Source organism: Fusarium tjaetaba (assembly GCF_013396195.1).
Source record: "Fusarium tjaetaba strain NRRL 66243 chromosome Unknown NRRL66243_c0000230, whole genome shotgun sequence".
In the NCBI taxonomy this organism is placed as follows: Eukaryota; Fungi; Ascomycota; class Sordariomycetes; order Hypocreales; family Nectriaceae; genus Fusarium; species Fusarium tjaetaba.
Window position 1 is genome coordinate 24,520 of NW_023501426.1, and position 16,295 is coordinate 40,814.

At 48.1% G+C, this 16,295-nt stretch overlaps 6 protein-coding genes across 6 annotated transcripts; 2 read left to right on the top strand and 4 right to left on the bottom strand.

The window, feature by feature from the left end:
• Positions 1 to 420: 420 nt before the first annotated feature.
• Positions 421 to 949, top strand: FTJAE_9993 (uncharacterized protein; the record flags this gene model as incomplete). The annotated part of the gene is made up of 3 exons (XM_037356971.1): positions 421 to 730; positions 781 to 852; positions 903 to 949. The coding sequence occupies 3 exons, from the start codon at positions 421 to 423 to the stop codon at positions 947 to 949; spliced, it is 429 nt and encodes a 142-aa protein (XP_037202931.1).
• Positions 950 to 1,214: 265 nt separating this feature from the next.
• FTJAE_9994 (uncharacterized protein) lies at positions 1,215 to 3,329 on the bottom strand (the record flags this gene model as incomplete). Its single annotated transcript, XM_037356972.1, has 5 exons — positions 1,215 to 1,257; positions 1,307 to 1,405; positions 1,456 to 2,508; positions 2,556 to 3,036; positions 3,086 to 3,329. 5 exons carry the CDS (start codon positions 3,327 to 3,329, stop codon positions 1,215 to 1,217), a joined length of 1,920 nt encoding a protein of 639 aa, XP_037202932.1.
• Positions 3,330 to 4,269: 940 nt separating this feature from the next.
• FTJAE_9995 (uncharacterized protein) lies at positions 4,270 to 4,743 on the bottom strand (the record flags this gene model as incomplete). Its single annotated transcript, XM_037356973.1, has 1 exon — positions 4,270 to 4,743. One exon carries the CDS (start codon positions 4,741 to 4,743, stop codon positions 4,270 to 4,272), a length of 474 nt encoding a protein of 157 aa, XP_037202933.1.
• Positions 4,744 to 5,435: 692 nt separating this feature from the next.
• Positions 5,436 to 6,644, top strand: FTJAE_9996 (sarcosine oxidase; the record flags this gene model as incomplete). Its single annotated transcript, XM_037356974.1, has 1 exon — positions 5,436 to 6,644. The coding sequence occupies one exon, from the start codon at positions 5,436 to 5,438 to the stop codon at positions 6,642 to 6,644; it is 1,209 nt and encodes a 402-aa protein (XP_037202934.1).
• Positions 6,645 to 6,815: 171 nt separating this feature from the next.
• Positions 6,816 to 8,731, bottom strand: FTJAE_9997 (nicotinamide mononucleotide permease; the record flags this gene model as incomplete). Its single annotated transcript, XM_037356975.1, has 7 exons — positions 6,816 to 7,123; positions 7,177 to 7,202; positions 7,261 to 7,473; positions 7,521 to 7,717; positions 7,769 to 8,433; positions 8,508 to 8,557; positions 8,607 to 8,731. The coding sequence occupies 7 exons, from the start codon at positions 8,729 to 8,731 to the stop codon at positions 6,816 to 6,818; spliced, it is 1,584 nt and encodes a 527-aa protein (XP_037202935.1).
• Positions 8,732 to 11,432: 2,701 nt separating this feature from the next.
• FTJAE_9998 (Na(+) H(+) antiporter) lies at positions 11,433 to 13,295 on the bottom strand (the record flags this gene model as incomplete). The annotated part of the gene is made up of 5 exons (XM_037356976.1): positions 11,433 to 12,261; positions 12,311 to 12,906; positions 12,969 to 13,075; positions 13,123 to 13,191; positions 13,247 to 13,295. The coding sequence occupies 5 exons, from the start codon at positions 13,293 to 13,295 to the stop codon at positions 11,433 to 11,435; spliced, it is 1,650 nt and encodes a 549-aa protein (XP_037202936.1).
• Positions 13,296 to 16,295: the final 3,000 nt, after the last annotated feature.

Here is a 16,295-nt window from a genome sequence, read left to right on the forward strand (position 1 = left end):
CAATCTTTTACTGTGTTCTTACGAGGTCACGATAGTAACTACCGACGATAATTCAAGCACTCACCGCCACGGCTTTGTAACAGTTCGTTGTTGCACCTCGGTCCGAATGAACAGTTGAAACTTGACCGGTAAGGTATTACAATTGATAACCGTTGCACCAGACTCTGGCCGTAAAATATTCTTGGAACTCGTATGATAATTAGTGGTTGGTGCATCGGTGCTACAGGATCATTGCGGCTCTGCGAATCCCCAGTGTCACAATGAAGAGGTCCTCTGCTTCGTTAGGTAGAGGACCTTTGACAAGTACAAATATCACTATATCCTGTCCTTAATCTTTAGTCGGTCTCCTCAACGCATCAAAAAGTTTCATCAACAAGATAATCAACAATACTTCAGCTTTTAAGTCCATCACTTCTCAAAATGTCTTCCCTTCCCGAGCGCTTCGTCATCATCCTCGATGGCCAACATGTAACCAAGCCAGAGCATGACCACAATGAAATCCGCCCAGCTGAAGTTGGGGACAAGTCTTCCGCCGCCACGTTTGAGCTCCAGGGAGATACTCTTGTCAGCGGTGACTGGGCCTTGGGCTGCAGCAAGCTTGCGGGCCAGGCAGCGAACCACTTTAGAGTGCCTGCCACTCCTGTTGTCTGGTTTAGAAAGGACCAGGCACAGGAACTGTATCCGGTCTTGGTGAAGGAGGGGGAAAATGGGCCTCAGCTCAGATTTGCACGTTTGTGATATCGCGGTCGTATCCGCTTGGCATTTCTGACATGATTGTAGACAACTCTATTGACCAGGAGGGCGGCCCTCTGACTCTCGCCGGCAAGCAGCTTCTCTCTTATACCGCAGGTGGTAAGTCTTCGCGACCTTGGGAATAACTGTGGCTAAACAGTTTTACACAGACCTTGGCGAAAAGACAGTTGTCGAGATCGTGGCCAGTCAGGAGTAAAGCGTCAGAGCCTCTCGAGAACGACTGCACCCTGACAGAAGTCTACATGATAGCATAGGAATTTAGATTCTTCATCATATCCATCTCGAGATTTACTTCAAATACTATTCTGAGCCGCTAGGCTTATGCTGACATTGTGCACCTTGTCCCTCTTGAAATATTTGTCTCGAGTAATGTTTTCATGATTATGCAGAGTTCTTTATCCCTGGCAACCCTAAAAACGACCTTGAAGCAATGAGGCGAGAGCAGAATCATGGCCTCTTGATCAAGCAGTAGGATCATCGTTAGAACAGACACACGAGGGGGTGCTACAGTCTACGTTAGTTACGAATCCTTTCTCGTCTGTGGAAAACTAACCCATTGCTGCAATAGCCACCCTTGTAGTTCATGGTCTGACAGGTTTGCGGGCAGGGATCACCAGCTGGACAATCAGCAACACAAAGGTAGCCTTTGGGTCTAGCAATGAAGTCAGTAACAGAGCATCTCAAAATCGCAGGCAAACTTACTGAGAGTAAAGGCAAGCCCTCTTTCCATTGACCAAGTTCTGACATTCGGGCACCGCACCACTTGTCAGGTTGCAGTTTGTCGTGTCACCGATAAAAGGAACAGTTGTCTGTATACTTGGTACAGTCACCAGAGTACTCGAGCCACTGGCTGGAATTGTCACTAGGATGGAAGTCGTGTTTACGGTAGATGTCGGAACTTCTGGCTTGGGAGATAGTGTCGTCAAGAAGGTTGAAGGTGAAGGTGTACCAGAGGCGATGATGGAAGTGTTGGAAGTACCGGGTGTAGAGGTTGGTACAGGCTCAGCGGAAGAGCTGACTTGGCCAAACTCTGGGATGAGCTGCAAAAGCTGATTCATACTCATGCCTGACAAATCTCTACAAACTGCGCTTCCTTCTGAACCATACGTAGCTGTCGTAGTTGGCACGCTGCATGACTCCGATTCCGTAGAAGTTGAGGTAGGAGTTGAAGTGATCGTAGGCTCTTCGGACTTGTCATCCGGGTCTGTTGGCTTCTGCTCATCCTCAGGCTTGGCTGTCACGACAGCACCAGCAGCGACGGGGATCAAGGCTCCAGCAACAGAGATTGTGCCTCCCCCAGGTCCTCCGAGAACCACGGCACCGACAGGTACTACAACTGTGGCACCACCGCTGACTGTAACAGTTGGTGCTGCTGATGACGCGGTCGTGGTCTCGATGAAAGAAGTGGTGATAGGGCTGTCAGATGTAACCGGCTCTGTAGGAACCCCGCCTGGCGTGGTAACGTTGCTGGTAGGAGTTACAGGAACCTCGGAGGACAAAGGCTCCGTGCTAGTCTTTGGGAGGGTAACGAATGTTGCGGAAGTATTCTGGAAAGGAGCAGGCGGCACTGATTCTGGTAGTGGCTGTGCTTGACGCTTGAAGAAGTTCAAGAAGGGGACTTCTTCACGCTTCTGCGGTAAATTACATGACGAAGATGGAGATCCCGCCGTATCAGGAAAAGCCAATACATCAAGTGCGTAGATAGCGTAGTTCTGAGCGTTCTTGATCTTTTGGGCATCGGAAAGTCGGAAACAGCTAATCTATATCAGCAACAGGCTTTAGAACCCCAATGTCAGACTCACCAGCTAGCTGAGTAACAGTCCTTGTTGGCCTCGAATGGATCCTGCAAGTCATCGCATCGTTCCTCTTCCGACTCAGTAGCCTGCATCATATGCTGAACTTCATGCACAAGCGCAAAGCCACGCGACAGATTGTCACCCAGGGTATGTTCCGTCTTCCACAATTGAACAGCACTATCGAGATTAGGCTTGTTTTCGAAGAAATCAGGACAGAGAACGAGAAGCGTCGCCCCAAATACTGCTGCCCGAGAGCCAGTTGCGCTTTGAACAGCTGCCACCGTATTGCCATCGCATAATGGCTCGGAAGCGGGAGGACAGGCATAGACCAGAGAAGACTCGGTGATGGTAGAGCCTTGCTGGGGATTCAGGAACGGGCTGTGCGAGAGTCGAAATTGGGCTGCGGCAGTGGATGGAATCAGATTCTCCAGAACGGCTTGGAAGTGCCTTTTGAGAATGATGTCTCTTCTACCAGGAGTACCATTACCTTCGAGCTGTGGTTAGAACGGTCATATGTTGTTTAGAGAGAGACATACTTGAGCCAAACCAAGAGTCGAAGGCGATCGACTGTTCAGAGCCAGACTTTGAAAGGACATTGATAGCTGCCTTGGCAAGATCATGTGCCTCGTCTATGGCACCGGAAATTGTTTTCAGCTGGTCTTGGGAACATGGCCAAGCTCCATTAAAGACGTAGAATGCCGTGTCGAACGGTTTGCGAGGGGTCAAGGCATGTGCCAGACAGGCCCATAGAATGAAAGGAAGTAAGTAAGATAAGATCATCTTTCTAATGTAATGAATGTGATGAAAACGAAAAGGACGAAAGAAAAGACCGTGGTTGAGAACAAGCAAATTGGTGAAGCTTCACAAGACGATCTGCTCTTCCGATCATGCTGCTGTTATACCAACTCATAATTGTTATGAAAGCTAATTAAAATTATAGATCCATCTTTACGAATGACGATCTCTAGTAAAGTTCCTTGGAAGGGTTTCAACTATCCCGAAATTATCACCTGAAACAAGCAACGGTTTTCAGTAAACTTTATTTTGCAGATATATCGGATATATCCGTACATGGCTCAACCTTATTTAGAGCAGAACCGTCTGTGCTTCGAAAGGCCCAGATAATAGCATTATCTGTTAAGTGCCGTTGTCTCGAGTGTATGGAGTATTGAACGAGAGTGCGTCATGACAGCGCGTCATGGGCCGATTTGGGGACTTTTGAAGCTTTCGGGTAGCTTGCACGGGGATTTGATAAGCTCCGAAAGCACTCTGGAAGGCAGTTGAATTATAATACATGTTTGGATTCTAAAGTTCCAATCTATTTATGTCAAAGGCTTTGGCACATTGACCGAGCATCAGTCAATGTCGAGACAAGCCTAGATCCAGCCAGGCTTGGCTCAAGCTCATGAAAATGCAGGTAATATTGATGTTTACCATCCGGAGAACTTTCTGGGGCAATGTGTCTTTCATGGGGATAAGCCTTAGAGTCAGGTAGACCTCTCAAACCTATTGATCGCTGCCTTTGCTCTCGCCTTGAATTTTGACTTTTGATATATGCAAATTTAAAGTTTCTATAGGCAAGTAATGGCCGGCAAGTAGTATTCGTTAGTAGGGATATATAACTTGAAAATTTACCGGTAGAAAGTATAACTACTCCCCTACCTTAAAACTAGTCTCAGAACGGACTCTGAGAATTCTGTAACTTCTGGTTCGAACATGACTACACATCTTTCTGCGCTTCACCACTCAACTCTGCCTCCCTTCCTCTGACACTCTTGAATGAATCACTATCCACAAACTCAACAATCTTGCAAATCTTATCACCATCTTCGTTAAAGTGCAGGAACCATGAGAAATCCAACTTCAAGTCTTCGCCGTTGTTGAACAACAACTCCGCAACAGTCGTAACAGCTGCCTTCCGGGCCACAGCATCAATGATCAGGTCGGAGATGGTATTTTTATGCATGCCGCCAACTTTCAGGCCTTCGGTGAAGACGTGAAGGTATTGGTCGTTTGTCATAGTGAAGCCGCCGCCCAAGGTGGAGGGAAGCAAAGATCGTGCACAGTCGTCTGTGACGTTTCGGTTGACAAGAGAGGGGTTGTTCTGAACACGAGCATCAATGAATGATGTAATATAGCTTTTTACAGTAGCCTCGATGGTTGATTTGATGTCGTTAGTCTGTGAAGCGGCCATGGTTGCGGTTATCGAGCGTGATGATATCAGGCTCGGAAATGTTGCTGATATTTACCCAGACACAAGGCTCAGAGACATGTTTATATACTGAAGAACGCTCCTGCAACCTTCAGGTATAAGCGATGTGTCACCAGACTGAATCTCTATGCATGTCGTCTTTTCGGGTGCAATATAAGCTTAATTCTGACAACAAGCAAGACAACTGAGCTAACATCTCACTCAGCAGTAGTTGCCAAGACACACTACCAAGTCTCGCGTCTCGCTTCTCGCATTTATGTGCATCTGATTGAACCCAGTGAGGTCTTGTTGCTGACACCTAACATTCGGCGTAATCATATCAAGACCATCGATGTTCTCGACACGCTGATCTGTCCGTGCTAGCCAAGTTACGTGAATACAGAAATCAAGGCGGGCCTCGTACCAGAAATCTTTTGTCCCCGCTGCAAGGGCGCGTTGAATCCTTTGCCCTCCGTTTGTGGAGTTTTTAGCTTGAAAAATGGGCGGGCCAACATGTCGTTGAAAAGTGAAGAATTAGGAAATTTGATTGGCCAACGGTCCCCGCCCGACGCGCCCTTTGAGTCTCCGCTCTTGCCTGACTTGACTTTGCTGGGCATGTAAGTCTTCGACGAAAGGATATATAGTTGTAGATATGGCCAACATAACTCTCGCAATCAAACACTCATCAGCTCAACATGTCTCCACAAACTGAATCAGTCACCATCATTGGTGCAGGCGTCGTTGGTTCTTCTCTTGCTTATTTCCTCTCCCAATCTTCAACCCCAAGAACCATAACCCTAATCGACCGTTCATTCACTAGTCTCCTGGGTTCATCGGGGATTGCACCCGGCTTCATCGGCCAATTCAATGAATCTGAGATCCTCACTAAACTTGCAATCGACACTGTCTCAGAATATGTCAGAATCCCTGGTGGCTTTGACAGGGTTGGCGGTCTAGAGATTGCCTTCCAAGATGAGGGTATTCAACGATTGAAGACAAGATGTGAAGATGCGAAGAAGCTTGGGCTTGAGGCTAAGATATTGAGCATTAAGGAGGCACATCAGCTTGCCCCAGAGTTGGTCAATGAGGATGGCCACGGGCAGGCGGTCTTCTTTGAAAAGGATGGCACTGCAAATGCAGTGAAAATGACAACTTGGTATCAACAAGAGGCAAAGAAGCGTGGAGTCAACCTCGTGGAAGCTGATGTGAAGCAGCTTACCATCTCAGATGGTCGCGTCACAGGCATTGAGGTCGTTGAGAATGAGACATCACGTCATCTCAATGCCGAGAAAGTCATCATCACAACTGGAATCTGGGCTCAAGGTCTCTCATCAAACCTCCCATTCCCTGTCCCTGTTATCCCCGTCGGCCATCCCTACATGCACGCCCAACCACACGAACCCCTTTCTCACAAGAATTGTTTCGTTCGTTGGCCGGAACATCATGTGTACGCTCGCGATCACGGTGCAAATTTCGGCATCGGAAGCTATGATCACGCACCCATTGCATACAAACCAGATACTTCAGCTAAAGGGGAGTGGGTTGAATGGTTCAAGCAACCTCTCGATTTCGCTACGGGTCTACTTCCTCCTGCTGCAGCCCGAGAATTCCAAGACGGGAATCACTTCAATGGAGTGTTTAGTATGACGCCGGACAATATGCCCCTTGCTGGGAGGGTCGAGTCAGTCGACGGGTTGTTCATGGCAGTTGCAGTCTGGGTTACGCATGCCGCTGGTACAGCAAAGTTCCTGACAAGGATCATTGATGGAGAAGAAGTTGAAGGCAAGACAAAAGAGGCTCTTGATCCTGAGAGATTTAAGGGCCAAGACTTTGCGGAGTTGGAAGAGAAGTCATTGACGGGCTACAATTCTATTTACAAGACCGTTAAGTCAGGGCCGGTTTAGTGATCATTATAGGTTCTTAAGTAGAGCTGTATAATTCTACAAGTTTTGAAAAGGTTGATGAGCTCTTGAGACTTTTATAAAAGCTAGCTATTTAAGTGACTAAATATAGGGATATCCATAAACCTTTACCTAAGACTTAATATAAAGATAACAGCAGTGAATTATATCACATCACTGAGTAGGCTTTGCGATGGGGTTCAACTCAGCAGGGGAAACTTTTTCAATACCAAGGGTGGGTGTGCGGTCATCTTTCTGCCCAGCATCACTCTGACTCTTCTCGTCGCTCTGGCTAAGATCACCGTTCTCACGAGCAAGCTGCTCCTGAATTTCGGCAACCTTGGCGCGACGCCAGATCTTGTCGTCGAAGAAACGAAGGACCGCAAGCGCGAGACCAATGGCGAGAACAACGATGTTGATGGTAAAGCCACGGCGATACTTGGGCTTGTCGTCGGATCGGAAGATCTGGGCACCATAGATACCTGCGCGATGTCATTAGTTATTGATCTAGTTAAGATTCGCTCCTTTAATTTACCGGCAATATTAGCTCCCATAATGACCCTGAGCGTTATGATTAGCGGTAGTTCGATTGTTGTGATGTGAAGGGGTCAAGACTTACATGGCCATAGCTAGTGCTCGTTCTTCTGAATCGTCACAGGCCAGAGACATCCAAGCGATGTTCAGAGGGTGCGAGAAGGTACCAAAGGTTTGAGTCCATACAACACCAAAATAACTGACTCCTCTTCGTCCGAGCTCTGTGAAGATGCGGTTGAACACGTAACCCAACAAGTGCATACTCAAGCCCGCGATGACAGTCTCAGGTCTCTTATTACTACAGAATTGTTAGCAGCGATTCTTTTCGAGCTGAAGGTTACTTACAATCGATCAGAGACGTAGCTGAAGGTCCACGAAACAGGGATCTGAAGAAAGAGACCGACTGAGGCGAGGGCGTTGCTAGTGAGGCCCTGGAAGCCGAAACTCTTGACGATGGAAGGACTGTATGTGTCAAAAGCACGTTGCGGGCCATTATTAGTCAGGGTGATGATGACATGGACCCAAAGGCGCCAGTTGGAGAACTGTTGATGTTAGTCGAGTGTAATCATCTTAGTTGCAGGTGAAGCCCTTACAGCTTTCTTGAAGGCACCAAGACCAATCTTCTTCTTCTTCTTTCCCTTCATAGGGTCATCAAGGAGAACACGAGTCTGCAGAATATGCAGCTCTCTCTCATTGAAGATCTTGACGTTGGGGAGGAATGTGCTTCGGGGATTCTTGAAGGAGTCAGGCAAGCAGCAGCCCAGAACAACACCGCTGAGAACAGTGAAAGCGCCCATGAGAACAAAGAGCCAGAACCAGCCTGCCTTGTCTCCAACGCCACGCATATGGAGAATACCATAGGCCAAGAGCTTACTAGAAGCTTGGCCGAACTGGTTTCCGAAGTAGAAGAACATGACACGTTTAGCAGTTTCCTTGCGTGTGTACCATGTAGACAGGGTCCAGAGTCCGCCAGGGATGAATCCAGATTCGGTGATGCCGAGAAGGAATCGGGTTGCGACGAAGGATCCGTAGTTGTTCTGGAAGGCTTGAAAGGTACTAACTGTTCCGAAGAGGAATAGTTGGAGAGTCAACCATTTACCTGGCCCTACTCTGTACAAAATCATGTTGGAAGGGATTTCGAAGAGGACGATGCCGAGGGAGAGCATCTGTTGACCGACGTTGAACTGGTTTTGGGTGACGCCGACATCTTCCATGAAGTTATCGGTCAGAGCGTTGGCGATATTGCCTCGATCGAGTTCTAATTGTTAATTTATTAGTTTGAACCGTTCAGTTATTAAATGAGGAGGCCAGATGGCTATTGAGAGGACGTACGAAGGCAGAAGAAGCCAAGAGTCAACAAGGGCATGATGATGAGATCAAGCCTACGGAGTCAGCAAAGGGCCCAATCGACGGAAGGTAAAGATGACTTACTTGCGCTTAGCCCTTTTCTCCTCGTCTAGACTCCAATCTTTGTGAAGGGTGAGAGACTCCTCATCCTCTCGAGGCTGAGGGAAGTCCGAGTGGGACTTTGGTGAGACAGTGTCAAGTTTGCCCATTTTCGCGGTCGGTAAAGATACTGGTGAAGACTGCATCGGAGAGGAAAAAAGCGTTCTGGTGTCTCCCTTTTCTATCATCTCAAGCCTTTGCCAAGAGGAAAAGGGCTAGAGCTGGTGTCGGTCTCGATGGTCTTGGCGTGCAAGCCAAGTGAGCACGCAATACACCAAGTGCCGGGGCTGCGCGTCTCCAATGTGGCAGACGGATTGGGAGTCTTTACGGAAAGAATGATAGAGTTTATTTCATGAATTCAGTGAATGATTTACATAGTTCATTACAAGCGTAGATTTCCTTACCTAAGGAATATTTCACAAATTTGAAAATAGTCATCTGCGAGTCATCTAAACTCACGTAAACATTGGGTTTATGACCCTCAAGCCACCTTCTTTGACGCCCAGCAGTACTGCCAGAACGCCTGAGTCTCTTCGTAGCACCACAGCGGAGCTCCAACTCAAGAAAGTGACACAGGAAAAAAGAAAATTGACAGTGGCGACACTAACGAACCATGACCACGGTCCAAGATGGTGTCGCCGTGTCGAGGATCAACAGCCCATCCTTGCAACCCTTCGAACTCCCCGTCCTCGATCCAACCCAAGACATCTTGGCTTATCTCAATTACCACCTTGTGGGGGTAACGAGCAAAATAAATGACTCACCGAATCAACGAGAGCCCAATCATCATCCTGGGTTACCACCATTCCCCCGTGAGGCGCCTGCATGGTGTCGAACTCTATCACAGTAGCCCAGATCAACTCCCCGCCAGAGCTCCCGAAACTTTTCGCTCGGCGCACTTGGCATAAGAATGCCAAGGGAAATGACAAGAGACAAGTCGGGCGGGGAGCTCAATCACGTCGAGTTCTAAAAACGGCTCCTCAAAGCCGTTAGCGAAATAAGAAATGCGACGAAAGAGGGAGAGAAAATGTCTACCGGGCGTTCAATCACATGAATGTCACTCAAATTAAGCTTATTCTGAGCTTTAATCTAAGCTTTATACTGTGGGACCGCCGCTCCTTCCTAACCAACCCTTGAAATCATCCTCTTAGCGTCGGAATCATCGGTCCAACCGTCCAATTCCACGAGTTCCGAATGACGGAATTCTTGTCTTGATGAGACGATAAGCTCATACGAGCAGAGATCACCCCCATGCTAAGAGCGTGTGAAGTACGCGATGACCAACGACAAGCACGACAAGACATGCTCGCCGACTTGGCAACATAATTGCTTCTTCCCTGAACACGAGACCAAGCCTCTTGTCTGACCGAGCATGCATACGCGGGATGACATTTCGTGACTCCGCACCGATAATCCGAGTATTTTTTCCTCCTTTTGACCCTTGTCGCTTCGGATGTCGCAATTCCAGCCTCAAATTCTCACCACTAGAACATGGGTTTTCTAGCTTGGCTGATGAGATTTATCACAGACTAATGCGTGCTTACCCCCACAGACGAAATCTTGCAGGGATTTGAGGTGATCTGGACGAGAAATAACCTTAATCGGCGACTGCCCGATTTTAGAAGTGTATCTTTATTGGTATACCCGGCAGGTGACATCGTGGTGGATCGTGTCGAACGTTGGGCGAATTCGTTAAACGACATCCATTAAGCCACGTCAACTCAGCCATTTTACACCGTAAAATAAGGCCTTCAATGTCTTCTAAGCTAAGTGACGGGCACAAAATTTCGTAAGCGGCACTTCAAAGCCAAGATCACGATCAGATAACTCCAAAGCGCAGCTACCGATCGACCCCATCATGCTCAGTCGAGAACCTCTCCCACCAACGCTAACCACCCTTGCTTAGGCCAAGCCAACGCCAATTCGCAACGCTTAGCTTAAATGTCGTGATTACGAGGCCTCCACGGCGAGGAGCCGTTGGTCCACCGCGACGGTCCGCCGTGGCAGCCTCCAACTCCCCGTCCCAGCACATGGCGTTCGATAGTTTGTTCAGCTCAGTGGCAAGTTGGTGTCTTAGCTGGCACACCTTCGTCTGAACTCCCCGTCCAGCTGGCTTTTGAGTCTAGAACTGGCGGCATGAGACAGGTGGATTGCGTGAGAATGGCCGATCATTGGTTTCTGGTCATTTGCCTTCTTGCGGCTGAATCAAGATGTCACACTGGCTGCTGAGACGAAAAGCTTCTGATGTTAACTTAGGGTGTCAGAATAAACTGGTCCAAAGCTCTACAAAATTACCCTAAACTTACCTAAATCTTTTTATCACTTAGGATAAAGGTCCAAGGTTTCTTGCCTCCCTTGGAGAGGTAAAACTGAAGCCCGATAATCTCGATGCTGCTACGCCTAATATTTGCTTATTCTTGTCCAGATCCCTCCTATTGTATATGATCTGCGAGACTATTGCCATCAGCTAGCGCCTTCGCCATTGTCACAAGATCTTGTGCGAGTTTGCATCGAACTAAGAAGCAAGACATGATTGCGAACCGCGCCGTCAAATGAAGGCCCTTTCAGATCGCTCCCGATTTCTACTTGTGATACCCTCGTAGCCACAAACCAGTACCTGCTGGGTCTCAATAGATTTACAACAAGCTTCGGCTCGTAGAAAAGGCCAGAAGAGCCGTTGGTGGGAGAGACGACGCTGAATATTTTTTAAACGAGTGGCATTGTCTAATATGACATATAGATTGACAGTTCTCCAAAAGATCAGAACATACATAAAGAAGGACTTTGTAAATAACCAATAACATTACATGCTTAAACAAACGCGATACCAGGCTTCTGACCCTTTCCAAGATCCTCATCGTCCGAGTGACCGTCCAGAGATCTTCTAGATGGCAGGTTGACTGCGCTAGGATCAACATGGCGACTGAAGCGGTTGTACGCAATAAAAGTATCCTTGTCTCCTGCGATAGCGTTGGGAGGAGTCGCGACTCGCACAGAGAGGCGTCTCATCTCAACAGCATCTTCCCGAATAGGTGCCTTTCCAGTGTAGTGATAAAAGATGTTGAGAGCTGGGATAGAAAGCCCGTGGACGATGATGGAGAAGAGAACCAAGAAGTAGACAACGGGGCCCATCGCGCGAACGAGGTTCGTCTCCTCTTCATCACCTTCGCCTTCGTGGGGGAATAGATGCCTGGCATGCTCAACATAGAAGACAGCGCCAGCACCGATAGGTCCGAAGTATCCCATGAATAGAGCTTCCTTCCAGTTGGTGCAGACATCGGGCATGAGCTTGTAGAAGGCGAAAATGGCGGGCAGGCGGCGGAAGACAAGCACGAGAAGACCAAGTCCAATAAGTCTTCCCCACGTAATACCAGTCACATCCGGGCTGTGGAAGTCTCCCCAAGGCAGAATAGCACCAATGTACATGAAGCCACCAAAGTTGAGTAGTACATCGACACATGAGTTGACTTCATCGTGACGGCGCTCAGTCTCGCGAAGATAGTTTCCGTCCCAGTTCAAAGCCATTCCAGCAACGAAGCAGGCAAGGAGATCGTCCGTGCCGATAGCTCCGCATGTACCAATGGTGAAAAGGCCAAGGGCGGTTGGGAAAAGAACATAAGATTCTTCGTCGATCCATTTACTGTAAAGCGTTAGATATGGGAGGCAAAGGACAATCGTGGAACACTTACGACTTGAGTGCAAATTTGACAGCCTTGCATGATCCGTAACCGAGGACAGCACCATATACGATAGATAAAGCAATGGTGTATAGCCAGGTCTCAATAAACCAGTTCGCCATGGCCACTCCTACGCCGCCACCAAGACGCCCAACCTCACCAGCGCGTGCCATCAAGACGTGGCCCGCATCAACTCCGCTGACTCCTTCGGCGACATCTCCAGCTGCAGCAGGAGGATTCTCGGCATGTTGGATCAAGTATGTCGCGAGCATAAGGAAGGGAAAGCCGAAGCCATCGTTGGCACCAGCCTCGGCGGAAATGACCTCACGAAGGGGGCGAGCCACATATTTGTCGGCAAAGGGCCCTTTAGCGATAGCTTGACTCAAAATTGGGTCAGTACAAGTCACACAACTTCCGATGACGAGGGCGGCGAGGAGAGTCAAGTTGGGGATGGTGACCATGATACACGCGGTAGTACATAACCACATTACAGTCATGATGGGGAGCAGGCAGAGAGCCATCTCTTTCCACCGAGTGAGTCCATATTTGGCTGGGAGTTGATAACCTGCTATCACAAGCTGTACCCCAATCATGACTCGAGCGAGTCCCTATCAATCATCATAAGTTATTGTTCGCGCAGGTTGGTGGTGATGTGAGGTGGATGGCATACTAGGGTGATGGCGCTGGTCTGACCTGCCTCGGCGGAGCCCCATTTCTCGCTTTCGATGAATTTTGCTGCTATAGGCCCGAGGATGACTCCAAAGAAGACGGCGGGTACTTTTTAAGTCAGTCACTGAAGTGGTTGAAGGAATGGAGATACTAACGGGCCTCGCCAAGGTACCAAGCCTGCTTGATCTTGACAGAGATGATGCCATAAAGGACCATAAAAGCGCCTGTGAACTGTCAGCACATGCCTTGGCGATGCTTGAATGGCCGCCAAGTACTAACCCAAGACGCCGAGAACAATGTTCAGCTCAGAGAGGTTAAGGACAGGCATCTTGGCAGAACCACTGTACCCGAAAAATCCAAAGATGGCAAAACAAAAGGGAAAGGGAAATGGAAAAGAAACAAGAGAGAAAATGGAAAAAGGGAAATAATAGAACAGAGGTCCAGCCTGCAGATCAAGAAGGGAAATTAGGATGGAACGAAGCAAGCTAAATATCTCATTCCCCAGGTCGGCATCCGTGCATCTTTTAAGAGCCTCGATCCAAGATCTAAGGCTTCCCCGGCCGTTGATCAGCCCGGCCGTCCAAGCTAACAGCTCTAAACCGCCATGAAACGATATCTCTATAACTAAAAAAAGAGCGAAGCTGGAAGAATAAAGAGCGCGGCTAAAAAAAGACTCACCTCAAAGATGCATTGTGCGTTTTCGCGTCTCATCTGCTTTGTCTGCTTCGTGGTCGATTGGATGCTTGGCATTTGGGCGAAACTCTTGGCAGAACGCCATTGTCGAGGGATTCGCTTGGCATTGGGGATCGACAGGGAGAAATGTCAGCGATCGCAATCAAAAGGTCGGAACTATTGACTCAGGGCTTGTTTTGAGGAGGTTTGCTCCGGCAGACTTGGAAGGGAGGAGACTTAAAGGTTAAGATAAGCATATAAGCCTAAATATAATACGCGCCTCAACTGCCAGGGCAGTGGTAACCGTGGCGTGGGCGGGCCTACCCCAGCACCATCCAGGAATTTTCACAACAGTTACGGAGTAAATTTATTCAGTACATAGATAGTCTTATGCGCCTCTCGTAATTAGTCGTCAGTTCACGTTGCCTTCCAGTACATTGACGTTATTTCCAAACGCGCGTCTAAACCAACGAGATATGGATCCTTATCTTATCTCGATCGCCCGGGGAATCGAGCGTCAGTTGAAACGCGGATCTCGTCTCGGTGACGACTTGACGCTTGGATCGTGTCACTAATCGCAGATCCCCCAATCAAGTTTTACTCCCGTCCTACGTCACTTGTGTTTGGACCTACCAAATCCTTTCAAGCCTCAAACAAGAGGCTCTCGGTGTTTTTAAGCATAACCGTTATTGGATCGTGCTCTGTCCTGCGACTAGGCTATTGTTGGAACATCTCCACACCGCATCAATACAGAAAGGGGATTCTCCTCGTTGAGGCTAAAACGCGATATGCAGGCAGTACCGATACGTGGTAACCCCTGCTGTTTTATATTGAGGCTTACGATGCGACCCAATGGTGACCTCTCCGTACAATCTTGAAAAGAAATCCTTGCCGGAACCTTGGCTGTACTGGCGGCATGACCCAGACTGCAACTGCTATGAACTATCCCTCACAGATTGAAGCCACTAACTCTTCATAGGGCAAGGTGGCGCTTTCAGGACGATTCGGGCTGAAGATTTCCTGGCATTCCTTTTAACATTCTTGAGCGAGTTCAAGACATCGCCGCCAAGACGACCTCAAATCTCGGCAACTGTGGCGTCAACGTCAAGCATCTGAAGCTCATTCATGAGTACAGTCTCAATACACAGTCAGAGAACTGCATGTTTTACTTCTCCTGCTTGTTCAACAGTCTCTCCAACCTGCGCCAAGCTCCCTCCAGCCGAGTTACCGCACTACACCGCCCATCAGCAGCTTCCTGGCGGAGGGTGTGTGTGAGGCGCGTGATGTGAGCCATCAGCTGTGGGGACTATCAACTCAAAATAACACTCTTATCAAGTTAATCCAGGCAGTATACCAGCTACCTAATACCATTACCTAAGATAAAGCTTTATAAGCCTATCTAATAGTAATATCGTCTAACGTATAAAGGGAACTCTAAATACCTCCCATAAGTACAGCTCCAAAACATAACCTACCTCCTATACTAAAAGTGCCATACGTTCTTCAGGTCAAAGGTGCAGTATCTTCTTACCGTACTCTCAAGATCTACCCTACTGACTGTACACCGCAGTACAAACTGATCCGCGAATTCTATCATTGCTGAAACAACTGGGTATGCACGATTGTCCTTGAACAAGCAAACTTCGATATCTCAACAACCCATAGATCATGAAGACTCCGATACACGCCCACAAAATCCTCACCCCGAGCTTGACCGACGACCGCAATGAGCTCAAACACAGCGAGTCGATGATCACTTGATATTACCTACATTGAGTTCTCGGCCTTATCATGATCGAGACATCTTTATAATTGGACCGACTATTGCTAACACTACAACGGTTGCTGAACTACATAGCCGCCACATTATGGAAACTGAGAGTACCATCGCCTCAGATAAGCATTATATTTTACTCAAGTCCATCAAAACACCCGGCCCTCGACATGATGATCGATTGTTTTCCGCAGAGCTCTGTTGCCATCGCAGAACTGGGGAAAATGTAGCTCAAGATATCTGCCAGATGTGGGCGACCTGCGATCACAGAATACAACAAAGTTTATGAGTTGAGTAATACGTACAGAAGTACGACTGACAGAGAGGACTGATGAGCGGAAAACAACGAGCAGGGATTCGAGCTGTGGAGAAATCCCTATATTGTACGTGGCCCCCTCGTTCTCCTTACCCTTGCCCTTATCCGCACGCTTGATCTCCCTGAGAATGTCCAAAATCAAGGACTGAGGCCGCATTTAGGCGCTCTGGGCGATGACGATGACCCAGATCTTGATGTAAGGAGGAAAAGCGTGAAGGAAACAAAAAGAAGCCCTCTGCTCGACTAGGACTGCAACATCCCGGCTATCAGGGCTCACTTCAACCAATACAAGGCGGCCAATTTCAAGTACATGGTTATAAATTAAGTATGCAGATAAATAATAATACCTAGCACATGAAAGTTTCTCTAAAGTTCTGCCCGGAAAAGTTCGCCAACCTCCTTATCGGAACTTAAGAATACCTTGAAGAAGCAGTTCGTAAGGACTGCCGATGGTTCCCGAGGCTAAGAGTATGGTATTACTATTTCTAAACCTGCCTAAGATTTCCGAGGATCTTGGGAATAGGCATCGGGTAGTTATGGCCACTCGTCTACTACCAATTGCTCGT